This window comes from Daphnia carinata, chromosome 3 (assembly GCF_022539665.2).
Source record: "Daphnia carinata strain CSIRO-1 chromosome 3, CSIRO_AGI_Dcar_HiC_V3, whole genome shotgun sequence".
NCBI classification, from domain to species: domain Eukaryota; kingdom Metazoa; phylum Arthropoda; class Branchiopoda; order Diplostraca; family Daphniidae; genus Daphnia; species Daphnia carinata.
Genome location: NC_081333.1, coordinates 2943050 through 2970980, shown reverse-complemented (window position 1 = coordinate 2970980; position 27931 = coordinate 2943050). Strand labels below are relative to the sequence as shown.

Genomic DNA, 27931 nt, shown 5'->3' with positions numbered 1-27931 from the left:
TTTTAGAGTTTCATGCTTGTTACTAGCCACCACGTTAGTCTTTCTATATTGAATAATAACATCCCGCATGCAAACCACTATTCAAATGGTGTTCGGAGGGAGGAAAACAAAAATAGAACGCGACGATGGTATCTCTACGCAGAGCAGCACTACATTATTTTACCTGTTCGTTACCCATGCATGTGAAACTAATCAATACGAAAGGGGAGGGGGGGGGGGAGGTATATACGCTGATGGATAGAGAGCACATTATTAGCAAACTTTATGCGCGCTCTACCTTGACAATCGTCCACAATTGGGACAAACTCTGCAAATGTCTGAGGGTTGTTAGGAAAGGCGGTAACTTTAATTAGATAATGGGAAAAAGGGAAAAAAAAATGAGTGATATTAATAGCTTTGGTTCATGAAAGCGGCCAAAGAGGCATTACGAAAAACACTAGTGATTGATTAGATCAACTAAGATGGCCATAGGTTTTTAAAGTTGCCATTTGCGAATTGTGTATACATTGAATCTAATTGTGGCCAAATTTGTAAGTCGGCTCATTTGCATTTCGTCTTGTACGCCGAGAGACTCTATAAATATGTAAAAAGACGTGGGTCGTAAATGTCTATAGAAAAAAAAAAAAAACATCAAAAGAAAGTGCATCCGGCTAAGTAAGTCGACTTATTGTTGTGGTGGGAGCGATGAAATGAGATGCAAAAAAAAAAAAAAACGTTCTAAAAGAGTAAATTCATTTAGATTTTTATGTTAAAAAGAAAAAAAAAAAATGTAAATCGTGCAGTACTTTGGATAGTCGCCAACATCAGTACGAACTGTCGAAGCGAGACTGTTCCGGTCGGATCAACGGCAATGGAAGCGGTGCAATTCACGGCAGATCGTTTTCTATCGACGGCCGACTTCCACTCTCGTCTCATTCGCTTCCGTCTACTTCGTTCCGGCATTGGGGCAGCCTAGAGTCGATCCATAGGAATCAACGGCTTAAGCAGTTGGCCGCCCAATCCAGCACCAAAGTCAGGTACGTTTCATTAACGCCCCATTTACATACATTTGTCCTAAAATGAAAGCGGCCAAAATGAAACCGAGCGTCCCACTGAATATCTGCTGCTACTCTTTCAAAAACATAAATTTTAAGAAAATAATAATTAAAAAAACAAAAACAAAAAAAAAACGCACCAACTTACTTGGCATAGATTTTCGTTAAGAGCTTCCGTCTCATTATATTCTAGTAGACTAGACCAAAGTTTTTCGGCTCGTCTATACATGTATATGTATATTTAAGCGGCAACAAGCTGCTGTTATCCAGCTCTCCCCCCCCCCCCCTCCCGTTTTTTTTTTTTTTTTTTTTTTACTCGCATCGCTTCGCCCTTATAAGCCGGATCGACCTGCTATGCCTCTGGCTCTGTTCTTCATTGAAAATTAATCCTCCCCTCGGCAGCACAAAAGCTCGATTCCTCTTCGCAAGTTTTGTTGTGCGAGGCTAACTCTCTCGCTGTTTTGGAATATTAAAATTTTTGACTCGTTTCCCTCCCTCCCTCCCCTCTCCCTCTAACCATCGCACTTCCCCGTTGGGCTATTGCGGACAGCCACCGGGGGTAGATTCACGATCGTGATTGGAACATCCGTCCTCCGCAAAACGTGCAACTCTCATCTTCATCTGAATGTTTTTTTGTTTTGTATTTCGAATTGCAGATCGCTTTCGGCGAGGGAGTCGACGGCGGCCGCCGAGAGATGGCGTTACATTCAAACCGTCCTGGAACGGCGTCGCAAGCAAAGTATGGAACACAGGGAGCGTTTCATTAGACGACCACTCGACGACATCCTCCGCCAGAAAGCCAACAGCCAAAGTGTTGAGCAAGGGGCTTCTACGGCGTGGCGTTCCACCGCATCCGGACGATCCATCCTGAAGCGACGAACTGCCAACTGGCGGATGAGAGCAAACCGTCACGTTCATTTCGACGCTATCCAGAGAGATGATATGGAAGATTGGCACGATAACGACACTCGTCACACAGCCAAATTGCCAATCATTGCCATTCCGGAGGAAACGGAAGCGCTGGAAAGCGAGATTTGCCCCGTGGCAAATGAAATGGATCAACGACTTCCTCCTCTAGCCACCCCTTCCTGCGGAATCGTTGCGGAAGGTGGCGTCGCAGCGGATGACACTTCGCAGCCCTTGTCTCCGGTCGGTCCTAGCTGGGTCGAACGCCAAGTGGCTAAAGTGCGTCAACGAAAATTGTGGGCCTTCCGCCAGCAGAAGCAGCAACAACAACAACAACAACAACAGCAAATGGATCATCCGGCGCCTAGGGCCGTTCTTAAACGAAGCACATCATTGGTCGTTAACGTGCCCGATGACGAGAGCGACAGAGATAGTCTGGAGGAAGAAGAAGAAGAAGAAGACGATCAATCACAAATCGAATTGCAAGAGATTGTCAGACATCAATCGCTCGTTTGGGAAGTGACGCTGAATAAAAACGAGCTGTTAGACCCGCCCAATGAGCAAACCGAGCCTTCGATTGAGTACTCCGGATGGCCCAACTTTCCCGCCCGCTTAGCCGCCTGCATCGACGAGCGGCAAGAGCGTCTAAAAGAGCGCAAAGCCAAGCGAAAGGAAACGAAGATGCATTGCAACGAGGCCGCGAAAACAGAGGCGGACATCAACGCGTTCATTCGCCGGAAGCGCTTCGGCAAAAGGCTATCGATCGCACTCATCCGCCGGATCAAAGCCAAAACGAATAGAGGACCCGTGTTTTTATGCAACGGTCAGCGTGCGGCTGATCGGCGAGAGAAGAAACAAACCAATACGGAAGAGATAATTGATCCAGTTGGCACCGTTCGTAATCCGATGGCGGACGACGCAGGCCAGCCTTTCACGGATAGCATTTCTTTCGAGATAGCCGAATGTGCGGATGAAATTGCAGGTAATCTTTCATCAATCCATCCGGATGTGGTGGCCATCATTCCGCCTTGTAAGGCATTGGACGGCGTGGACGTCGAACCAACGGCGAATCCATCAGGCGCGATAAATGAAGGAGACGTGACCCAACCAACGTCGGGATCGGCTTCCATCAGCCAGGAAACGATAGAGGCCGACGTCTATTATCACGCGCAAGAACGTCTGAATGCCGATGATGATTCGAACGAAGCGGACGGCAAACGTGGCGAAAGAGCCGCATCGGCATTTCGGCCGTCTTCCGCCTGCCGACGACAGGAAGAGATTACGGATGAATCAATACCGGACGTGACTGTAGATGATGGACGGCACCTTATCGATCAATCGAACGACACGTCACACGCCACTGCAGCGACCGGCATGAAAAACGAGGCCGGAATGGCATCCAGCCGGCTGGATGCCATTCCGCCAGAGATTTCTGCAATAGAATATCGCATCGCATCGGCGTTCCAGGATTGCGACATCGCCCGTAAAGAGAGTCCAGTCCGTCGACGACGGCCGGCTTATTGTTCCGCGTGGCCGTTGCTGATTTCAAATCAAAACGGCGACGCCATTCCGCCGGCCGTGGCCACAGTTTCTTACTGGAATTACTTCCAAGATCCTACTTCAGACAAGACGATAGTCCATCAGGCCAAGTCGACCTCTACGCGGCTCCAGCTGACGCCGCAAAACGATGCCGGGGACGCGCTGATGATGAAAAACGGCCTGGACAAAAAGACCAAAGACGCGCACAACGTGTCCAGGGTCGTGTCGCCGTCGCGCGCCTCCGTCCCGACTCAAACCGAGCCGCAATCCATCGACGATCCTCAGCAATTTGACTCGCCGCAAGCGGCCAAACCGAGCGATCCGATCGACGTCAAGGACCCGGCCGAAGAAGCGGCCAACGAATGTCAATGCCTGCACAGGGCCGTCTTGACCTGCCTGTTGCCCGAGGCGGCCGAAACGCTGGCCAACCTGGAAGTGATCCGCCGCCAATTGAAACGGGCCCGAATTCGCAGACAAGACAACGAACATCAACGACAGCCATTGCAAGCGCGTCGCGACGTCTTTACGGGTATCGATCCCGACACGTAACAAAAACAAAACAAAACAAAAAAAAATCGAATAAGAATGTGAAACAACAGTTGGGATTTCATTTTTTTTTTTTTTTTTTGGGGGGGGGGGCCATTTGTAAAACGTGTCCCCAACCCATATCGAACGGGAAGTGCGCAGACTCGCACCTTCTTTTTTTTTTTTTTGTGTGTTGGCCCTTTTGGTCCGGTCCCTCTGTTGGATTTTCGTGTCGTGCTCCGTCGACAGTGTTCGACGGCCTGTGCATTTCAGTCGGTGATGTTGGCATAGTTGGAACACGGAGCAACTCAAGCATTTATGAGCCGTTTTTGTTTTGTTTTGTTTTTCTTGTTGTTTGCTGATTTGCTATTTCGCGCAGTGTCTCTTCATTCACGCGCTTCCCCCCCCCCCCTTTATTTTTTTTTTATTCTTCATTCAAATTCTTTGTTACTGTTTCAAAGATTTTCTTTTGGGGGCGAGGGCAAGGCCCAAACTGCGCGGCAGAGAACACGAATCATGTTCAATATTCAGCTTCTACTTCCCGTTATTGGTTCTTCCTGTCATCCAACGAGCGGCCAAACATCAGCGATAGACAAATGGCGAAAGTGTGACATTTAAAAAACCCAAAAAAAAAAAAAAAAAAAAAAAAAAAAATAGGTGGACACTGAGCAAACGTATCGATATAGTGTGTTAAATTAAACAATTCATCGTTCATTGTTTAAGTGTTGCAACATTTAAAAAAAAATAATAAATAGAAAAATTATACGCCCGAAAACAAAACACGAGGTGTTTCCGTTTCAATTGTTTTACATCTCAGCTATTTTACGAAGGTAAGTCTCTAATGTTTTCATTTTCTTTCAAGGCGAATTGTCTTTTGTTTTGTTTGTTTGTTGTTTTTTTTTTTTTGGGAGGTGGGGGGGTGGGGAGTATTCGTTCATTAATGTTGGCACATTAAAAAAGGCCCTTTTACTGTTGAACCCTCCTCGCTAAAACTTGATGGTAACGAAACGCTCAAGTTTATTCGCAGAGTTATCGTTATGAATGGAAATATATGCAGGGCTTCATGAAAGACAATTCAAATTACGCTGTTCACCACCACTCTCCACAACTATTGTACTGACTAACCTAACCCCCTCCCCCCCCCCTCTCTTCATCCTAATTCATGAACTAGCAAAACATGCATGTGCTATAGATATTCGCGCAAATGCCAAGGCTAGAAATTCGGCTTTTGTCGAAGCGCAGAGAAACTTGTTCTGGTCATATTGCGCTTTGATCTACAGTTTTGACTTGAAAACGCATAGAGCGTTCCACTTATGTTGCAGCTGATGTTTCATCACCATCTATACATTGTGAATCATACACGCTCGCAGACGTTCTCTTCTTTTTTGAGCTAATGATTACCCCTCTCCTCAAAAAAGAAAGAAAGAAAGACAACCCCCCCCCCCCCCAATTTCCAAAACGTAATGGAAATGGCGAGTAATCGAAAACGACGGCCGGTGATTGTTAGCAAAATATGCGTATCAATTTGTAAAATATCCCCCGTCTTCTTCTGGTTATCATTTTTCTCTATTAGCTACCATCTTCATTTACATTATATGCCTCCCCTCCCTCCGGTTTGCGTCTTCATTTAAAAGAAACACGACCGATGGCGAATCAAATCAAAAAGAAGCACGAAAGAAAAAGAGAATTTCCACAGATTTACTGGAGCAATGGCAAAAAGAAAAAAAAAAAAAAAAAAAAAAAAGCTAGGCAACTGTTACAAACCCTCCCCGCCCGAAAATCAACGAGTGGAAAAGAAGAAGTCGTCGAGTGGAAGAAACTTCTTTTTCGTGATGAAAATCTCAATAATCGGCTTTCCCCCCCCCCGTCTTTTTTTTTTTTTTTTTTTGGTACTTCTGTTTTTAAGGCTAACATAAGCCAACCATGTTTTATACACAGTCTCTCTCTCTTCTTCCTGAAATGTTCATTTGAAAAAAAAAAAAAAAAAATGACGGGTTTCAGCAATCATTTAGATAGAAAAGACATGGCAAAGGCTTTAACGCTGGCCTAACGTGATGTTCTATTGAAAACTGGATAATGAGAAACAATTTTTTGAATAGCGTAAAACGTAAACAAGAAAATTCAGCCTGCAAAAGTTAGGGCCATTTTTTTTTTGGAAAACTGATTATCAAGTGATTAGGAAAATAAAACAGCTAAAGATCATTAAACGAGCTGAAAACTTTGAAATTTATGAAAGCGAGATATCCCCCCCCCCCCCTTTCTAAAAGAACGTGCTGCGTATGCATGGAAAACACATTTCGGAGAAGCTCGCAGAGTTTTGTGTTCCCCTGCGCTATACACTTTGCAGCCCTTTATTTTATTTATTTTTTTTTTTTCTAGTGGAAAGTTGGTCGACGCATCCGGAAGTGTCCCATTACGCAAAAAAAGTTTCACTTCTTGAAATCGATACAAGAAAGGACGGAAAGTTTTTTGTTTTCTGTTTCCTCAACTCGAAAGTGTTGCAAAATCCCAACAGAAATCGAGGAGGAACAAGATTAAAACAATTAGTTTCAAAAGCTAATTGGAAAAATAAAACAGTTACGTGATACGTTACGTAAACCAACAACAGTTTTCAAACGAATACGTAAAAAAAGGTTGGTAATCATCTTTGTGCGATTAGGCGCACGCACGATACCAAGAGTTTGAAAATGTTGTGACCATCTTTTGTTTAGCGCTCGAGCTTTTAACGCGCCTATAAACGACTAGAAAAAGAAATACGTTTAAGATGTCCAACAAAGTAGCAAAACGGAAAGCGACAGTCTGCGTCGTTAAAATGTCTTACATCGTTTTTTTTTGTTTTTTTTTTCGTACGATAATTGGATCGCTGTTTTGAAATTCATCGGCTGACGGCCAATTTACATTCGAATCCAATGTCCCTCAATTTAGTTTTACCTTTTAAATGACTCGCCTTTTTCAAAGTCAAGTTCAGCATTTACACCGGCACGTTATTTCGACGCTTCCTCCAAATCTCAATACGCAATAAATCGCGATTAATCGTAACAGTAAAAATCCCCTCGCCATTGGCAAAATTCATACAAAACGGGCGGCCGCCTTGGCGTGAGTAATTCCTGTGTAAAAAAAAAAAAACGATTTCCTTATGTATTATGTATAGGCTTATTACATACGTGAATATGTAAGACGTATTCACTATACGTGCTATAGAAAGACGAATGCAGCCAAATAAAACAAACAAACAAACAATCCATTTCAATGTGTGGGCGTAGCAAAAACAAGAAAATAAAATAAGAAAAACAAATAAGCTCACGGTAAACGTAATACAGGTGAAGGCCGGAAATCAAGTTGCGTTCTACTCCAAGCAAACACGGGCAAACAGACGTAATGTGATTACGAAAAAAAAAAAAAAAAAAAGGACCTGCAATAGGCCCACGGGCCTTTGGCGACAGCACGAATACCTGTCACACTATTTCATTGTTACGTCAATTAGCGTGAGGTGAAAGGGTCTAACGGAACCTTGTAGCGCTTTTCTAACACACACAATAAAAAAAAAAAATTGAACAAAAGAATCGAAATTTCGAGTGTCACACCACAATGTCTCGGCCATTCTTTTTATTAACGTCAAACTGTTTCAACATTCACTATCCAAAAAAAAAAAAAAAAAAAAAAAGAAAAATACGAAAGCAGTTTCGCATCGAATCACGTACGGCCGCTTTTATTTTGTTCTTTTTTTTTTTGGAGGGGGGCTCATCAAATCCTGTCGCGTCCCCCCGCTTTTGATCGCACAGACCGTAAAATATGTGCGTAACAGCGGTATCGAATGAAAGTAAAAAAAAAAAATCAATCAATAATTTATTTAGGCTGCCATGTTTCTACAGTGTTACCAAAGAACTTGGGAATCGAATTATAAAGTTCCTCTTGCCAACTCTGTTTTGCGGCACATCTTTTATTTTGTTTTTTTCAACAGCCTTGCTTGCTTAATCGTTTCGAGTTAAAAATGAAAGTTTTTTTCTTTTTTTTTGCGGACAAGGAAACCAAACGAAATGAAATAAAACTATGGGGGGGCGGAGGGTTCATATGACCGCGTGAAAATCGATACGAAGCATGAAAATTATTCCTAAAACACTCCTCGTAATTCGGCTGACAGATGATGTGTAAGATCAGCGTGTCAGCAAGAGGCAATCAAGAAAAGTGCGTCACAAAAAAAAAGGGGGGGGGGGGGTCTACACACACAAAAGGCCCACGTTTATAAAGTCATGGACGCTGCCGTGGTGGCAAAAAAAAGAAGTTAATAAGAAATCAGATCCAGCACGACTGATTGATTTTCTCTTTCTCTCTTTCTCTCTCCCCCCCCCCCCCCATCGGAAGAGTTGCTGACTGAAATCCAGAAGTTCGGCGTGAAAGCAAACAGCACCACCGCAGACATCGATCGATATCTTAAGATCACAGAGAAGGGTGTGGCTCGTTGGATTATAAAACACAAGGTATCACGCACCGCATTGCACGGACTTTGTCCATAGACATAAGAAAAACGGACATTCCAAATACATTCAGAGCTGCGGAACGAGAAATCAGAGGCTATTATTATTCGAAAGGACGCGTACGTTCTTAATCCCGTTTCTCCCCCCCACATTTCCAGCGATGCAATGCCGTGTTTTTTTTTTTGTTTTGTTTTTTAAGTCTTCCTATTTTTGTTTTATCGGCCATTACCTGATGTTCATGGCGGACAAATCGTGAAAAAAAAAAAAAAAGACCTAATAAACAATACCGCCGGGTCTCGCAGATTGGCAGTTGAGACGCGCAATGGCCGTCGTCAAGGCAACGTGAGTTTTTCATCTTCTTTATTTTGCTGATCACGAAACACAGAAAGAATTTGACGCAAGTTCCTAATACTAAAAAAAAAAAAAAAAAAAAAAAATGTGAAAACGACCGAGTACGTCTAAAAAAACGTCATATTATTTTAGCTTTCTGGCTGGGGCAATGACCTAGCAGCAAATTGGAACTGCACGAGTTAATGTCACAAGCATAAAGACATCGTTCAACTAACAAAACTTTTCCTCCCAATCACATTGACAAAGGCAAACAAATTAGCAAATAACATTCTTTTTTTTCTTAAATCGATTTTGTCCTCATTTCTTTTCGATCAGTCAATAACGCTAATTAATGCAGCACATGGAGACGCGAATCTTTTCGGCATGACCCCCCCCCCCCCCGGCCCTTAAGTAAATCATCTGCAATTCAATAGGATCTTTAGTTTTCTTTCACGTGCACTATAATCACGTTGTCAATCATTCCTGATTTAACGCTTTTGTAAAAGACCCAAAATTCATTTCAACAACCCCGCCAACAGCCTCTACGACGAACGCACGTCCCCATCGTCCTAACATCTGATCACGTCACTAGCGCAAAGTCATCGGGTACACGTCAAAAATATTCAAGACAAAAATCCCCCCCACAGAGACCAAAACATGAAAATACAAGTGACCGCACAAGATGGCAAAAGCGTCTTCTTTCGTACTAGTGTGCCATTTCACGTCTTCTGCATATTAATTGCGCCCCCCCCCCCATTCCCCCTTCTTTTTTGACCTGTTTAGTCCCAACTGTTTTGTATTCCTTCGTCGCCGACGGATACAAAAACCCAACACACCCCGTCTATAGCCATCCCATCTGCATCCGCAACAGCCGCGGGAAGGCGGCCTGGAAAACTTAATGAAGTTTTAAGATCTAAACGAGAATTTTGCTAGTTGACATGGCCGTCTTTGTTTGTTTTTCAATTGTCATCAGACTGACGGACATGCCGGATGCAGTCATCGATTGTCAGTTTTCCACACACACACACACACACACACACACACACACACACACACACCCCAAAAGAAAAGAAAAAAGAACGTGCACGTGCAAGACGTGGGAAAAAATCTAATATTTTCTTATACCATCCATTTTAAGATGGAACGTGATAGAAAAGAAAAAAAACAAAATCAAACGTTGAAACTGATCCAATCTTCAATTCGTCATCGGAATAAATGAAGCACGAGAAGAGGGACAAAACAAAAGAAAGTGGCTGTCGAGTTCTCGTGAGAGATCAGACGGCCATCAACCAATGATTCAATGATCTCCATCCATGTGTTAACGCGCTGAAGGGCCCCATCGTATGTGTCTCTACATTGATCCCCGGCCTCCCTCTTATCAGCAAAAGTCCAGTTTCGAAATGCCCGCCGACGAACTATAGAAACTTGTTCCATCACTTAAACGCATACAAAATATGAAAATAATGCAAAAATAATTCGAATTCAATAGTTGACAATATCGACTATTCCTTTCTCGATCATCGCGTGCAAACCACTCCCCTTTTAGGCTTTCCCATTCTTTTTTTTTTTTAAAGCATATACATTTTCAGTAGAATAAGAAGCAAGTAAAAGAAAAGCCTGTTTGGAGCGAGATCATCGATCGGGTGCAACTTCAGTAATATGGCGATAGCGAACTCTTTTGTTTGTCCGGCCCGCTTCATCGAATGCAAAACTTTAGCGCGACGCGCAAAAGGGACGCGTCCAAGCGTGAAACGCGATTGTCTATGTTACAGGCTACAAGACACAACGACAAAAAGACGCGCTTTTTTTTTTTTTTTTAATTCAACTTTCGAGTGTTACACAGATCTTATTCATCAGCCACCGACATGTTTTTTTTGTTTTCTTTTTAAAGAGAGAAAATGACGTCATACGAGTTCATATTCCTTATTGTCAATGAACTATTCACACGACAGGCTATTGTGAATATGGGTGAATAGCTGGTGGCAGCTATTTTGTGTGTGTGTGTGTGTCTATTACATCAAACGAGGCAAGTCCAAACTGGTTATATAACATTGGAAATCTCTCTCTAAAGCCAAACGTTTGGCAGCTAAAAGCGATGCAGCAATTGAAACAATAAAGCCCGACACACAAATAATGGGCAATATTTTGCGTCCGTGGCAGACTACATTTACATCGCTCTTTAATGTTTACGGAGGAAATCATAAAAATATATTAAGAGCTACGGGGAGACGTACATATATATATATATTTTGACTCGCACGCATCAATCTGATTGGACGACTGGCTCGCGCCGTTCAACCGGTTACTGTCCGTCGTATAATTTCGAAATTGCTGTAGCCAAACGGCCTTTTTTTTTTTTTTGCTGTTTGATCGTTTCTTTTTTTTTAATACAGTTCATCAGGACTGTAATACGGAGAGAAAAAAAAAAAAAGGGCGGCATAAATCCTAAACGTCGACATTAAGCGAATCAAACGTCTCCCAATAAGAAAAACTGTTTAACGAATTTCGAAACTGTTCGATAAAATGTAAAAAGGGATACGTTTATATTAAAAGTTTTTCTGCGTTCGACTGATCAAATAAACGAACGAAAAGCGGGAAGGGAAAAAAAAAATGAAAGGAATGGGTGGAGCGGATATTTGCATACAAGTTTGCAGAATGTAGCATCTGTCCTATTAATAACAAGCGTTAAAGCTGTGCCATAGTTATTTCGCTTGATTCTTTCGTACAGCTATTTCCGCCGCCTTTTTCCCATCATTACGTCATCCTCTGTGCACCCACAGCAGGATACGCATCAAAAATTACAACAAAATGAAAACAAGAAGGAAAAGAAAAAGAAAAAAAAAACAAAACAAACTTCCTAATCTAATGGCTCTCTGTAGTACAATATAAGCCTCACTTGGCTCTTACGGACACGTGTACTCTTTTCTCCCAGAGTAAAGGCATCCCCCCCCCCCCCCTGTACACAATGTATGCATGGAAACCCAACAGCGGAAAGCCAAAAAGAAAAATAGAATAAACATTTTGACCGAAGGACATGCCGGTTGACCATAGTGAACCAGAACCTTATTTTTTTTTGGAAACTTCCAGTTTTTTTTGTTTTTTTTCGCCAAAAGATTGGGGGTAGAAGGAAACAAAAAAGGAGTGAGCGGGGACTCTTATTTTATACGAGCCATTCAGTTTGTGAAAGCAAGACCAATGACCTCCATCAAGCGTGTGATGCTCTTCTCATTTCATCTAGTAGCCTCAAATGGGTGTTTTGGTCGAAGCAAAAAAAGGCCGCAAAAAAAAAAATAAATAAATAAATAAATAAATATAAAAAAAGGGGGGGGGGGGGGGGTTCGAGGGGAAGAACTTTCTTATCACACCGGAAGCTGCGACAAAACGAGGAAATAAGGCGCGTACAATTGCTCGGATGAAACGAAAAGACACGATTTTTCTTTCAACTTCATTCTCGAATGGAGACATAACAGCGCAATTTCCAGCAGCTTTTCCCCTTACCCGCACTCTTTGCGGTTTATGCACAAGTACATCGATCTACAAAAAAAAAAAAAAAAAAAAAAACGCGTAAACGGATGTGACTGCTGCTGCCACCATCCGAAAAGAAAGGCGTTACGAGTAGTAATGCACACGCCATTGCCGGGTCGCTCAAGTCTAATTTTGTATTTTTTTTTTTTTTTAACCTTAATTATTTTTTTTTTCCCTCGAATTTTTCAAAACAAATCCCACTGAAATGCCGACTTTAAAAATTGAAACGAGACGCATACAAGAAGAGTCTCATTACGTTGATTATTCCAACAATAAGCATAGAAAATAAAAAACGTTGAAAGAAGCCAAGATGAAAGGAAAGTTTGTTGTTAAGAAAATACAGAAAAAAAAAAAAAAAAAGAACCCGATGCGAAAAGTGGCATACATGAATAATGAAGCGTGTACATCTTTTAACTGTTCTCAGTTGAACCTTCCTTTTTTTTTTTTAAAGAAAAATAGGAAGCCGTCGCAACGCCCAACGGTGCACACGCATTACCGAGTTGCACGGTCGGCAGCCCCACAATCAGTCAAAAAAAAAAAAACGTCGCCTTAAATTTGACGTCATCATTTATAACAGTCACTACAACTACAATCTGTTCTAAATCTTTTCTTCTTGGCTGGTGCGTGGGGATTTTTTTTTTTTTTTTTTTTTCAAGGCATAGGGTATGGTTTGATTGGATTGAACATACAACAAACGGGGGAGGGGGGGGGCTCTCGACTTGGCCGTGCGTGTGTTTTCAGCCTGGGCTCAAATCTAAAGGCTTTCTTTTTTTTTTTTTTCGCTTCCAGCCAATGCCCTTTTCAGTGTCTTTTGAAACTGCAAAGTGCACCTCAACTAAGAGTATGTCTATTTTTTTTTTTTTTTTCTATTATTTTGTTTCTCCGCCCTTTGTGCGGATTGCCAAAAAAATAAATGATTTAAATACCCCATCCCCCCTCCCTTTTTTTTTAAGGAAGAAAAGATGTTTACTAATCGGCTTTTGACGACCAAACCCTGTGGTAGGATGCCCCGGCATCGACCTTATAAATCAGCTCCAGTGAAAGGAGTTGGGCCGTTTCGGTCTTTGGAACAGTTAGCTGAGGCGTTACGATCCAAGATATGCTCCTCAACCCTTGTTTTTTTTTTTTTTTGCCCTCTTCTTCAAACTCTTAGTATTGTTTCCGGTTAACTTTGGTAACCTGTAGAGATGAAACGTTAGGAGGCGGAGTGTGTTGACGTAACGCTCGACTGCGGCAGCGAGGGAAGCGGCAATATTTCACATCATCGCATGGTTGTTTCGAGTGACGCGTTCGCATTGATTGCGTACAGAGTTGAGTCAAAAGAGAGCAATTTGTAGTCTGGCAATGTCTAGTTCAACTTGGGACTTATTTTCCCCTGAACAAATCGTCAGAACGACAATAAAAAATAAAAAAAAGGGAAACACAAATGACTACGGTCAAAATATATACCACCACCCCCCCCCCCCCGCCAAGCAAAAGTCAAAGAGGTTAAAAGAGCAATTCGCAGTACGTATTTCTAATACAAAAATATCAATAAATAATTCAATTATGAACTTGCTAACAGCCCCAAAAAAAAGAAAAAAAGAAAAGGGAATGGAACAAATTCTGGGAAGATAATCGCCATTAATTCCGGAAGCAAAAATTTTAATCGCGCAATTTTAATAGCCAATCGTTTGGCTTCACTTCTCGCAGCATCTCGGCGGACAAAAAATTTTCTAAAAAAAAAAAAAAATCTTTTGATGTACAACAGAGAGCAGTTCCGCTTTTGATCTCGAGACACGCCCTTCTTCACATCTTTTCTATTCGCGCCTATGGCAAGCGATGCTGTTCTATCTAACCCCCCCCCCTCCCTCGATACACACAAAATTAAAGGGCAACGATGTTTAATCAATTCTAAAATGCGTCATCGATGTGATGGAAAGGGGAAAAAAACAAAAAGTAACAATCCAATAAATCAAACAAATGGACGAGATGCTTAGTCGACTCTTTCTCTCTCTCTCGAAGAAGAAACCGGAAGACATGAGCCTAAAAAAAAAAGCCCACCCCTGTTTCTACCACACACACAAAATTAGATCAAGATTAATATAAAAGAGCTCAAACGATCGATCGTGCAACCAGCCCAAAGAAAACGTGACAGAAATTTATTTCGATTTTGAACTCGTCTGTTTGGTACGTTTCCCCCCTCACTCAGAACGTCTCTTCGCGAAATATACATACACGTAATGCCCGACGTTGCCACGTAGTCGGACGACGACATTGCCACACACATCGCGCACACACACACGACTGGAATAAAAGCCGACACGAGCCGATACGTTCCCTTAAAAAGAAAAACGGAGAAGAACGTAAAGCCAACGTAGCCAAAATTGCATGTGACGCTCTCTGCGCGTACTCGATCATAATCTATCGCTATAGATTTACTCGTGATCGTACGAAGCTTCTCAATTCTGCACTGCCGATAAGAGAGTGAAACGTAGTTTTCCGTTAAAAAAGAAAAACCCTATCCATCTAAAAGGGGGGGAAAAAAAAGAGAGAATCTGGCAGCGTGAAGGTTGTTGAAATGTACGGATACAATTTCGTGGCCAGAAGGGTTTTACGCCGTTAAATCCCGCAAAGAATGATTGATCGATAAAGAAAGAAAAAAAGAGACAGAAAACAGTTGAGGCTACGCGGGATTTTGATGGCCATTTTTTACGCCATCGGTTGGATCAAATTCAAAAAGATGTACGGGTGGTTCTATCGTTGCGAGATGCAAAAAGAGAATGATAGATTACGCCCCGCAGCGCAGCACATCAATGTGCCCTTTGTTTTCTTTCTTATTTTCCATGCCAATACGCTGCCAGTTTGATATCCAAGAACTTGTCAAGAGAAGATGATTCCACTAAGGAAAAAACACAAACACACTATTTTGAATTACAGAGCCGAGGCCATTTCAATGACAAAATACGTGCCATCTTCTTTTGAAATTCTTCTTGCTATCATCCGCAGAACACCCCGCGTTGTGCGTTTTTTTTGTTTTTTTTACGATTACAATAAACGCATGGAATTAAAAAAGAAAACTGCAAAGAAGTTTAACCAATGGCGAGGATATTCAAGCAAAACAAAAATGATAAGACAGTAAAAATCAATTCAATAAACGACGTTTGGCAATTCGTTTCGGATACGTTCGTTGTAGACATGTTTGTTCTATCGATTATCGATCGTACCAATGACACAGATGAAAAAATTGTCCTTTTTTTTTAATCAGGGAAGACGAAAATTGTTTCCTTCCATGTTCCTTGTTTGCTTGAAACAATCTCGCCCACCATTTCAAAAATAGAACAAGTCAACCGACACGTTGACTTAATTTTCAAAATCGAATCAGACGAGGTAACGAATACTCCCCGCCCTCCAAAAAAAAAAAAAAATAATAAATTATTAAACAGCTAAAAATAACCAAATTAGGCTGGATCAGTATGTCTCCCGAGAGAAAGTGTCGGATCCCAGCCAGGTCCTAATTGGACAACCGCATAACAAAGAACGTACCAACACATTTCCTTTCTGCTTTAAAATTCTTGCATCTTTTCTGTAACACATTTCAACAATCAAGAAGAAGTCAGTTCCAAAAGACAAGCTCAAAGTATCATTTACACTTTCCCTTCTTCTTAGTATAATTCCACGAGAGCGGCTGACTCGTCTTCATTTAATATGCTACGTTTACTAATCATGTCCCAAAAGCTCAATCATCAAAAAAAAAAAATTTTAACAAGGACATGTCATGTTTAAAAAAAAAAAAAATAACTTAGCGCCATCTTTCGTATGGAAATCATTTACTTTAGCCGTTCAGGTGGGGGACATCGTCATCGTCAATTGAGAGGAAAAAGGCGCAAATGGAGAAACCTGCCAAACTGTGGTGGCAACTGGTAGGGGCCGAGAAAAGAATGAGATTACAAGTAATCGAGTGCGGCTAACTTTTAGTTGATCTTTTTGTTGTCAAACCCTACGCATATTTTACGTGCCCAGACGCGTATAACGAAACGGGAGAAAGTTCGCATTGTTGTGCCAACGAACGGAAGTATGATGAGTGAAATAAAAAGTTGTTGTGCATAATCGAAACGATAATTCGTAGGGGGTGGAGAAAAACTGCGGTTTCAATCGCAATTGATGTAATAAAAATTAATGACGCATGAAATCCAACCGTTTGTCTCGTCTCATTAGCCATCGATTTTGTTTTGTTCTCTCATTATTAGGGCAAGCGGAGTATTCCTGGAACGTCGACGCCATCTTGTTTTTTTTCTTCTTCCAAGTGACATCAAAATGGATCAGAAAAACAAAACGTCTGGTAGCAAGAGATTCGTTTGCAACTTCTTCGCCGTGTTCCTGGCCAGCTTGATAACGCCTCACATTTCAGCTGTTACGGCTCCTGCTTCAATAAATATGACCCCCGTATCCACAGGTGAAAAATGTGCAACCCCATCACAAGAATAATCTGACATTTCATCCAACACAATAGCAGTCCAATGACCACGTATACGAGCTGACTGTAACAAAGCACATACCCAATAATCAAACTAAGAGCTGACGTAGAAGCCTGTCCGATTTGTTCCCCACCTTTCAGTTAACATCAGACGATTCCCTTTTTCGAGATAAAAAGAATGAAGTTTCGGGGAAAATGGGAAACAAACACATTGCCTTATGTTTAGCCACATACGAAATATATAAAATCAAAAATGATTGTCAAATGAAGGCGGATATTACACCCCGTGTTGGATCTGATTCTAGTGAATACGCAAAACATACAGATGTCGAGGGTATTTGTTTTAAATGTCCAGTTCTGACATGCCACCAACCCAACGGCAGTTTTCAAAGGGCTGTACGTTATAGACAAGATTTATAAAAATCCCAACAAACAATAGGTGACGTTGTCTTCACGGATAAAATGTCTTTGTACTGAAAAAGTAAACTCAGAAAATGTGATTGAAAGCCACACTGTAAAAAAAAAACATCCGATTTTTTTTAGTTTCCATTGAATCGCAAAGAAATTTTTAAAGGTTGGCCATTCAAATGAAATAATAATAAAATCAAAACTTGTGGGTTGAAATAAAAACAGCTCACCCGGCTATTACTTACTGAAAAAAAAAATAATAATAAACATTCGATAACACTAAAAGCAGTCGCTAAAAGCCAAACTTTTTTTTTTTTTTTTGCAAACAAAAACAAGAGGGAATCAATACACCGAGATTTGGCGAAAATGCTTCTTCAATAAAGCAGAGATCAAATGGCTTTTCTGCAGTGCAGCAGGACAAACGAAATCAGTCGCATCACTTTTGACCAGTTCGGCACAATCAATGTGTTCGAGATTGCCATCCATTTTCGGCTTTTGATCTGAAGCAGAAACATAAAAGCCCGACTAGCACAAATAAAAAAAAAAAATAAAAAGAAACGGAGAGGAGTAAACAGCGATGTTGTTTACTTACTCTAGTTGGAACCGAGGCTTTCATCTCCTACGTGAATGAATGTACAATCGCCCCTGCTCCTTCGTAACGGATAATCAACATTGTCCAGCACAGGACAGAGTAGTTGCAAACCCGACACATTGTCTAATCGCTTTCAAAAACCGATTAGACCTTTGACATTTAAAAAATTCAATGACACGAATTCCTTGAAACCGTCTATCAAATTCCTCTGCTATACAAAAATGAATAAAAAGGCGCTGTAAATGAGGACTGCCAAAAATTTATGATATATCCAACCCGTTTTAAAAAAAAGACAGAACAAACAGAAAAAACACAAATGGAAACGATATGCCTATAATAACCCTATGCATCTACGTTAGCTTCTCGACTGTACGACTATCTCCCTGCATTAATGACGAGGATAACGATGAAAGATATGACTAACAAGCAAGGCATTCAACATCGCAAAGAAGATTAGCCGTGCTAATACCCCAGCACAAAGCAGTTAATAACAAATGAGACACAACAGTAAACGATGAGACTCCGCCACACATCGCAGTAGATTAGAACGGCCTCGAGTAATTGAAATAACTACATCCTAACGCCATACAATTTCAATCTTTCTTTTTTTTTTCTTTATTGCACATTACAGAAGCCAACGTAGGGGACAATAGGCCAGTCGTCGTAGCCGGTGGATCAGATCTTCTACGGGCGTTTGCCGCTCCATTGGCGTCCAGTGGTGTCGCTATCGAGCTGGAAGAGCTCCTTCCAGAAATAATCGAAAATGGCACGGCCAATCACATGACCGTCTTACAGGGTGAGACCGCCCTTTTACCCTGCAAGGCCTACAGCCTCGGCCAGCGAACGGTAAGCAATTTTTTGCTTATCTTTTTAAAAAGATCGACATCAAAGAAATTTCTTTAACCGTAAAAAAAAAAAATGAATCAACCAACGTCAGTGACGATGGAAATATGGATTTCATTGGGCACTAAATGCAATTGCTAACGCTAGAAAGACAACAAGAACTAGCGCCGACATGTCCAGTTTGTTATCCACCGTCGATCGAAAACCATGTCCTGCCGCTGAATTTAAAGAAATTCGGATTCAAAAACTTCAGCATTACGTTCTACCTTGTTGCACTTTTCTTTGCGCGCTGGATGATGAAGACAACTTTGATCTGTTGTACGTCATCCATCGTTCAAAATTAACTATTAACTCCTAGATTCGAAAAGAAATCGATGGAAAAAAAGGGTCACTTCCTCGTATCGCGGTTCTAGTTCAAACAAAAACTGTGCAGAAAAACCCAACGAAACAAGTAGTCGCCATAGAAATAAAAGAAAAATTTCTTTTCTTGCTTGACAAAGGAAAAAAAAAATGAAAATAGGTCCCGAAGCGACTCATTAAAAAGACACGTGTCACGGCTGTGCACGTCCGAACGCGGCAAACTGAGAGAGTGCTACATGAATAGTCAATGGTAAAACTCCAGCCAACTCATTTGAAGAATAAGACAAGATTATTTCGATACTAGCTTGCCCTTCTCTACAGACACCGTGTGACGCAAGTTTTTATTAGCCCCTCCCCCCTTTGCATAGTGACACAGACAAACGAAAAAAAAAATAGCATTTTTCGTGTCCTCATTCCTGTTTCCTTTAAAAAAATTAACATCAAATGGTTGGGAGATGTTTTCCTAATGAATAAACCAGCCTATCTTGTGCACAACTCATTTGAACTTTCAACATGAGCTCGTACAGTACGAGACAACTTAAAAAAAATAAAATAAAATACAGAATGCAGAAACCGCTAATGACCCTGACTGTAGGAAAAGTTACAAAAGAAGGCGCCAGCGTATTTCGTCTAATAGAATCGAGTAGTACAAAGGTTTTTTTCCCCAATTCAAAAACTCAACTGGCGTGTACGGACAATTCAGCAAATTACGAAAATGGAAATTATTTTATCAACCCACGACTATTGATTGACATCACATGCAAAAAAGGAAAGCCAGGAATGTTAATGGTGATAATGAATCATCGATCGAAATCCAAAAGAGAAAGAGAAATTTAAACAACGGTAGTTAAAACTTTTCTCACTTTGGAGAATCAATTTTTCTATAGGCAAATTTCGTGAACATCCCGTTTATTGAGGACACAATGTCGACATGAATGCACGGCTTAATGGGGGGAAAAAAAAAAGAGGGGATGCATCTTCTTTTATTTCACCTCTATCACCTGAACGATAAAAAAAAAAAGGATCAACTTCGTCTGGCTGTAATTTATCAAGAAAGATGACGCTCGAAAGTTATATTCCACCGCATTTGTCTGGATTTCTACTTACTGTCTATAGCCACCGTTAACACGATGAAAACACATTGCTAGCAAAGACGCGATTCTAAGAATGACTTTCATTTGTCCCCCCGTAAAAAAAAAAACAGTGGCCTGAAACAAGTTTTCTTTCTCGGCATAACTCGCTTATTCGGCAATTTGTCACGTCGATTAAGAAAAAAATAGGCCGTAAAAACTGCAATAAAAAGATCATGGTTCTGCTCAAATCTAAGCCAGAAAACAAAAAGCAATAAACCACAAATTCTTTCGCAATGTTTGATCGTATTTGGCGCCATTACATCCTACCGTATCAACGCCTTTCATTTCCAATTGATTTAGTAGTTGCAATATTTTTCTTTTTTTTTTTGGGGGGGGGGGGGGGGGGTTACAGTAGTGCAACAAAGACATTTAACGATACAGTTAGACTGAAATCACGTAGTCTTCCACTTTGAACGAGAAGGAAAGAGATTGTTGTTGTTACAAAAGTCGTCATGCAAATCGACCGCAAAACAACATCTTGGCAACAAACAAAATAGGAGATTTCGAAAATAATGGCGAAACGATTGCTTTCTACAACTTGAAGTGCAATTCCACTTCGCACGATTAACTCCATCTTGCAAGTGGCTTTGTTTAAAGTTATCAAGTGGATCTCTGAAAAGGTTTGGGGGAAAATGAACACCAAACAACACAGTGAAAAGTGGGACGAAACAGAAAGGAAAGAAAAAACCTTAAATCGATCGATTCTCAATTCTTTTTCTTTCCTCTAGTGACGACGAGTGTTAGCACGGCGCTGTATTGCAACAGGCTAGAAACGTTTGGAAAACAATCCAAAATAATGACCTCCAAAAAAAAAAAATCGGCAGCAAAAATAAAAACATTTCGCCACTGCCCAACACGTTTTCTTCAGCAGGAAATGAAAGCAAACGCAAACAAGTCGGCAAAAAAGACCGGCAATTACAGCGAAAATAATGAGTCGGGAGTGCTTACCTTTCTAGTGGCGTCGTCATTGTCACGGCTGGCATGCGAACAAATATGGCTGCCAGGCCAGCAATTGATGTTGTTTGCAAATGCACGTTGCTGCCACATGTCCCATCATAAAGATATGGGTTTTTCTTTTGATTGCTCCTGGCCATGTAGTTGCTGTAATATAGCGTGAAATTACTCTTCAAACATTATGCAAATAAGATTTCTGAAAAGAGAACGACGATTACACTCGATAAAGTTAGCTTCGGGTGCAATTAACGACAGAAACACTTGATATATGTACAAAACACATGAAGATAAAAATAAGACAAACACTTACACAATCAAATGCCAAAGTTGAGCTTTTCTCTGCTACGTTTCGAAACGAATTTCGATTCTCGGAATTCACTTGCACCCTACACACTTTCAGACATTGTCATCGCCGTTTTTCACAATCTGCCGTACACAAGCACAAAATTCACGAGTTCAATTTATCGTAATCGTTGAAAAGTAGTGTTTAGCTATGTGTTGCTGCAGAAATTTAAACGCCTCCTTAGAAAACGGATACTAAATTAGAAATGAGTAAAATTTTCGAACCGAAACCATAGGAAACTTATGGCTCTGGCCTTGATCCCCCTTTCTCCAAAAATCTTGGATCCCTCCCAATGGCGGGAAATGTTTACCACCGCTGCAATTTTTGTTCATCGTTAATAGTACTGCAACGGCACGAAGAAAACTTTTCTTTTAAGGAAGAGAAAGGGAAGGGTTACATGACAGCTTTTTGCAAAATAAAAGCGGCATAAGACTTTTCCCGCCACGTCTAGAGGTTCCATATTTATGGGGACGGGGTGCACATCCTATTCAAGGAAGGGAAACAAAAGGCTGTGGTAACTAAATGTGCCAATCACTTCAAAAAAAAAACCTTTCTATACCGGCAGTTTTAGTTTTGTTAACTCTCTCCTTTTTCCCAGTGATTTCAGTGAAACAAATGTATTGTTATGAACGCAGTGATCAGCTCAACTCAAACATTTTGTCTGTGACCAGTTTACGACAGCCATTTGGCAGAGCAACAAGTATATTTCACTGTCGCCATTTTCCCCTCTGTGCAATAGGTAAATTGCAAATCAATAGTTGGCAAATTGATCGAAAATTTATTTCACATAAACAAAAAAGGAGCTAAAGTAGTTCGTCCCAATAACGTTATCTAACATACGAATTCACCTGTTTATCAAATAAAAAAAAAAACCTACATGAAAGTCAACGCTGGTGTTTTGCTTCGTCTGCAAGTAGGACAGTTACCGAGGCTCTCAAAGCGATCCGAATCTCAATGTCGTCTGTGCGTATCCGATTTCGCTGTCTGGGTTTGATCATTGGATGTACACAGTTGTACCAAGACGACACTATTTGATATACGATCGTTGATCTTTTCCACAAATTCATAACATTTATTCGTGTATTTCTGGAAAAGAATCGACTTGCAAGCGTAACGTTTCATATGTTACATTTTTTTTTATATCGGTTGTTCTAATTAACCTCTGCCCTTTCCTCAAAACTTGATTAGAAACTGCGACGAAGAACCGCCATTTGTCGACTTTTTTCTTTCTTTGAATGGCGGATTGTTGAGGGAAAAATCGATGGAAAAGGAGACCCTGAGAATACGAATAACAGCATCGTGAGGAACTGTGTAAATGACACGTAGGTGTTATCCTAATTGAATAATGAGCCCACTTTATTCCTGTAACGTTTCTTACCAAATTTTTATTCGTAGAAAATCAAATGTTCTACTTGAGATCGTAGAGCTTTTATGCCGGTCCCTCTAAACAAATGCCCGATCGAAAGTATTCGTTACAACAACAAAATGGCACTGAATTAAAAGGCATTTGAAAGAGGCCCTTGGATGCATGTTGGTTCTCTTTTGAACTGACCGTGAAAAAAAAAAAAAAAAGGGAAATCATTTGATTATTTGTGCCAGTACGATCGTTGCACAGCAGCGTACAAGTCCATCAGTTTCCAGGGTTGCGTATATCGTTCGAAAAACTCTATCAACCATCACGTTGTTTGAAATGCGCAGAAAGTGCATTAGAGCTGTCATCAGCTTCTGTTTGAATTAACCAATAGCTTAGCCCGATCGCAGGTTCTCTGTACGTTAATGGTAGAAGAGGTGGTAATATTATAATCTCCCAACACAGCCGACAGCGTTGACGAAACTTCATCATCAGTCAAAAGACGTCACGCAAACTTCTTCCTCCATACAACGCTCCAAACATGTTGTGATTACTGTTGAATCGATGACATTTGGCTTTCGGCGAATACTCATTCGTTTCCAAACGTTTCACCTTGTTTATGTGGTGGTGCCTCTAACGTTTCACGTCATTCTGTAATATACAGAGAGAGAAATGAAATGAATTAACAGTGTGATGCACAGTATTTTATTGTTTACTTTCAAACAGGTTTCGTGGATTAGACGGAGAGACTGGCACATCATGTCGTCCGGTAGTCACGTCTACACAGCCGACAGCCGTTTCAGCGTCCTCAACCGGCCCGGTTCGCCTGACTGGATTTTGATGCTCAAATCACCTCAACTTCACGACTCGGGCACTTATGAATGCCAGGTAATAATTAGTATTTAATCAGGGAAAGGCCAGTGCATACTAACGCAACAAGAACATAGTTTAATTTCCAATGGCTTTCATTTTTGCGACCGAAATGTGTTGCCCCATTGATTCCGGCACACAGAGGCCAGCGTTCCAGTTGGACTTTTCAGAGGACTCAACGTCGTAGGGCAGTTTAATGACGTCCGTGTTGTAAAATCTGAATAGAAGTTGGACGAAGAGAAAAACTGTGTTTTAACGTAGCAAGTCATGAAGCAGCGACAAAAGAATCCGAAAAAAAATTGTTCATGTACAGAAAAGTACGATGTTGGCAAAAGCTTGGATAATTGATCCTTTGTCCATGGGTATGAATACGTAACGATCCGTAAAAAATGCATGTCGATGCTAACAAAACTCTTGCAGAAAAGAAAGGTAAAATTAGGCAGGATACCTAAAGTTCTACGTCTAGTTTGCACTAGTGGGTAAACGCGTATTTCTTTGTCAAGAAGAGTTGTAGCAAGTAGCTGCCGTTCCCACCGTAACTACTTTGTTTAATAATTGATATGTCCCGAACACGATCGTGGGAAATTCTAATATGTAGATATGGTGAAATTCATCTTCTTTTTTTCACGCGGCCAGATTGCGGGTGGACAGGGACAAGTTTCGCACTTTGTGGAACTTTTAGTTTGGATGCCTGTGGCGTCTGTACTCGAGGGTGGCGAACATCATGTCGAAGCTGAGAGTAACATCCAGCTGCACTGCAAACTTCATCCGGAATCGAAGAATCTTCAGAACAATCACAGCAATGGGAACGACACCAACGCCAATAGCGGCGTCGAAGAACAGCAGACCAAATTTCCTCAGCTGACTTTACCCACGGTATAATTCATCATTACCTTTCATTTTGATCGAAACAAGTCCAGCAATTTCAATAAAAACAGGTGGGAGGGGGCGGCCTACCGTTCGTTTGGTTCCATAATGGCCGGCCGTTGATTCACGGCAGCAAATCATCCGCCGGATTAGGATTGGTGTCTGTTTTCTTGGAAGGCGTATCCGAATCGGACGCTAGCAAAAGAGACTGGATGGCGTGGACCAGCCGCCTGGTGATCCAGCGTGCAGATCCGGCTGATTCCGGCAATTATACCTGCGTACCGTGGAGAGGGAAGGCCGCCTCAGTCAACGTCTTCGTCTCACAAGGTGAATTGGCAATTGTTTACACTATCAATCGATATTCGGTCCCACCGCCACATGCCATCATAACATCCAACTTCCATCGATCCTGAACGAAAAAAAAACAAAAACGAAACGTATGATGTACCAGTAGATCAAAACTGTTTCCGCTTCAGCGCAGACGATGAACAAACAAATTGTTGATGGAATTATTTCGTGCTAGACGCTCCTTCAACGGCTATAAATTTTAAGTTTAAAAAAAAAAAAAAATAATAATTTCTTACGTGAAACTACGAACGGATCGTAAGTTACGAGATTCCTGCGGATCGTAAATCTCTGATCGAAAAATTGGCATGCTTGTTATCAATGAATTATGATATTCTGGAGAACGAGGAAATATTTCTCCGGATTACGGTGGGAAAAAAACGCGTTTGATGTCGCGGTCAAATTACAGAGGCTGGGAAACTAACGACAGTAAATAGCGTTCAAAAAAGGAGGACAAACGAACGTCATGGCGTCTAGATAAATACTCGGCAAGTCGGTTTTTTCTCCAGAGATAGACCATAGAAAGAAAATAGATGTGCGCATCTTGTGCAGAATCGATTCTTTTTTTCCGCCGTCGCGGCTCTTACGAATGACGCGTCAAACATTTTGCAAGGCCACTTATTTCTCCTTGTGTTGGTCACGAATGAAAAGCGTTAGGGCAATCCGTCGAAATGGGGGAGACTATCTCTTTTCACACGCCATACGGTCGTCGTGTTTTTCTCAGCGCACGTAATTATGTATCGATCGTTAAACGCCAGTAGAACCCTCAAGATAACAATCAGGTGAGGAACACGCACCAGCCGTTTTTCGTTCTTGATCGCCATCCTCAAATGAAAAGCAATTATGACCTTTCTTTCCTTCTACAATTGAGTTCAATTATGCCGCTCTTTACCTCTTTTTTTTTTAAATAAACGCAACTGGAAAACGTGAAAAAAAAAAAAGAATTTTCCCGACGCAAAATGTTTTGAGTGTACAATAGAAGCAAATTGACTTTCGAGAGTTGCGCCAGAGATGCACAAACAACTCAATTTTTGTTTGGTTCTAATGTTTTCTCTGACTCTTGAAATCGATAAAAACAAGAAATTTTTCTCTTTTATTTTCCTCCGGGTTTTTTTGAGTACGTGACATCGTCGATTAACTCGCACTGTGTCCGTCTGCCATTTCCTTAGAATTCCGTATTTTTCAACGTTATCATATTCTTCCTGAAAACATTCTTGGCGTGTTTGTGGCATCTTTACATAACCCCAGACCGAGACATCACCAACTCCTCCTACTCTTTCCTGTCCGTTTTTTTTTTTTTTTCAAATAATAAAAAAGAAATGACACAGGAATATCTTTTAGCATTTCCTAGTCCATCTTGCTTCTAGATTTTCTCTTGTTTACCTTCGTTTCTATCATCTGCATTTGCCCTTTTATCAACTGCATTTTTGCGTGTCATTGGGACCGGACTCTACCCCACTAGAAATACGATGTCAACTCCACATCTGCTGTCGTTTTTATCCTGCATGCTATTTCAAGAGAGCCCAACACAAGTCGGTTATCACAGTTGAAAGTTTTTCGAAATACTTTATTTTTTTGTCCATCAAACTAAATAAAAAAGAAAGGCACAATGAACTCATGGACCGGCTTTTCCCGGTTAAAGGACCGATTAAAAGTTGTTGGATCGATTACTGCAGCCTAGTTTTTTTTCCATGTTAGACTAGGACCGTTGCCCTTATTCAATCAAGACATTATAAAAAAGAAAAACACATCAACGTTGTGATCAAAATGTTGTGTTTGTCGAAGACCCTCCCGGAAAAAAAAAAAATACGTAGCCTAGGATATCACACGCACAGCCATACGTTATGAGCTAAATAACAGCCATTACCTCGTCTGTAATCAATCCTCGTCTAAATAACTTCTTTTTTTTTAGATGTAAGGCGACCCAGGTTGACGTAATAGGCCGCTAAATGGTTAGCGAGAGTGCTTCTATGATGAGGCTTCCTTTCTGCGCCGTACATAAAGGAGGGCCTAAAACCTAGACGATTTTTAAGCTGGATGCTGACGCTAGGCGTCGGTGCGAGTGACAAAGGAAATATGTTCAAAAAGATACATTTACCCCGGCCTGTTTTTCGAATCGAAAACAATTTTTTTAAAAATGCGTTTTGTTGCTCAGCAACCTGCTTCACCTGTAGAAGTATATTTACACTCGTATGTTTGCATCTAATTAGCTACGTGGGACTTGTCAAAAAGGTGGAATCACCCGAGCTCAAATCAAATTTCAACCGTTTTAAGAAAATTATAAAAATAATGAAATATAAGTTAATTTATGGAGATTATTTTTGTTCACAAATAATTGTCGTTTGTGTTATTAGGTGATCGACCAGCGGCGGTTCAGAGACAGTCGGCCCTGAAATCTTCCATTCCACTGAATGTGCTCATCTTTGGGCTAAATTTCCTTCTTCTTCAGATGCCTCTTCAAAATCGATAACTCTGATTTTTTTTTCTTTACGTTGTACCTTCCATTCGATTTTCTTTTATGGTATCACGAGTCGTTCTTTTATCGATAATCCTATAACTTCATCGTGCCCATTCGTGTACAAATTCTTTTGCTCGATATAAAAAAAAATAATAATAAAAAAAATAATAATAAACATAAATTAATCTGACTATATTTAAAGAAAACAAAATTCCTCGTTTGCCTTTTCCACGTCATATTTTTAATTCTGCGTTGACGTCTTCGAATTACGTAGGGACACATTCGAACAGCTTCTTCGACAAACATTATTTGCATATTAACTCATTTAACCACATTTCCATCATTCATTAAACCAAAATTTTCCTGCTTGAAAAGCCCTTGGAAGTAAGACGCACACACCGTGATTTCTACGCCATGATTTGCCGAACTTTTTATGACTTCTCTCGTTTATCACACACGTTCACAGATATATTCAGAAAATGTCTATCCGACGAGCTAAGAGATTAAACCCATATTCATTTCAGATTGAATTTTTCTACGAGGAAAGCGTTGAAAGAAATAGAGAATCCATTCGTTATCCTGTCGGTGAAGCCTCAAATTGTGTTTCTCCGCATTCA

At 40.9% G+C, this 27931-nt stretch overlaps 1 protein-coding gene and 1 long non-coding RNA gene across 2 annotated transcripts in view; one reads left to right on the top strand and one right to left on the bottom strand.

Annotated features, from left to right (window-relative positions):
- The first annotated feature begins 4708 nt into the window (after positions 1-4708).
- LOC130693291 (uncharacterized) lies at positions 4709-27398 on the top strand. The gene is made up of 7 exons (XM_059494553.1): positions 4709-4834; positions 16564-16769; positions 18422-18636; positions 23501-23662; positions 24281-24520; positions 24583-24838; positions 27211-27398. Exons 2-7 carry the CDS (start codon positions 16631-16633, stop codon positions 27324-27326), a joined length of 1128 nt encoding a protein of 375 aa, XP_059350536.1. The 5' UTR covers positions 4709-4834; positions 16564-16630; the 3' UTR covers positions 27327-27398.
- LOC130693339 (uncharacterized) overlaps positions 24782-27931 on the bottom strand; it is an 18778-nt gene continuing 15628 nt past the window's right edge. Inside the window, exon 3 of the long non-coding RNA XR_009420687.1 lies at positions 24782-24920. This is a non-coding gene — a long non-coding RNA (uncharacterized LOC130693339). The remainder of the gene's footprint in view (positions 24921-27931) is intronic.

Bases quoted from the DNA above. Each gene is read 5' to 3' on its own strand.
- LOC130693291 (XM_059494553.1), top strand. From the start codon at position 16,631: ATGGATCAGAAAAACAAAACGTCTGGTAGCAAGAGATTCGTTTGCAAC. The intron at 24,521-24,582 runs GTATAATTCATC...CAATAAAAACAG, and splicing joins CTCAGCTGACTTTACCCACG to GTGGGAGGGGGCGGCCTACC. The intron at 24,839-27,210 runs GTGAATTGGCAA...TTGTGTTATTAG, and splicing joins CAACGTCTTCGTCTCACAAG to GTGATCGACCAGCGGCGGTT.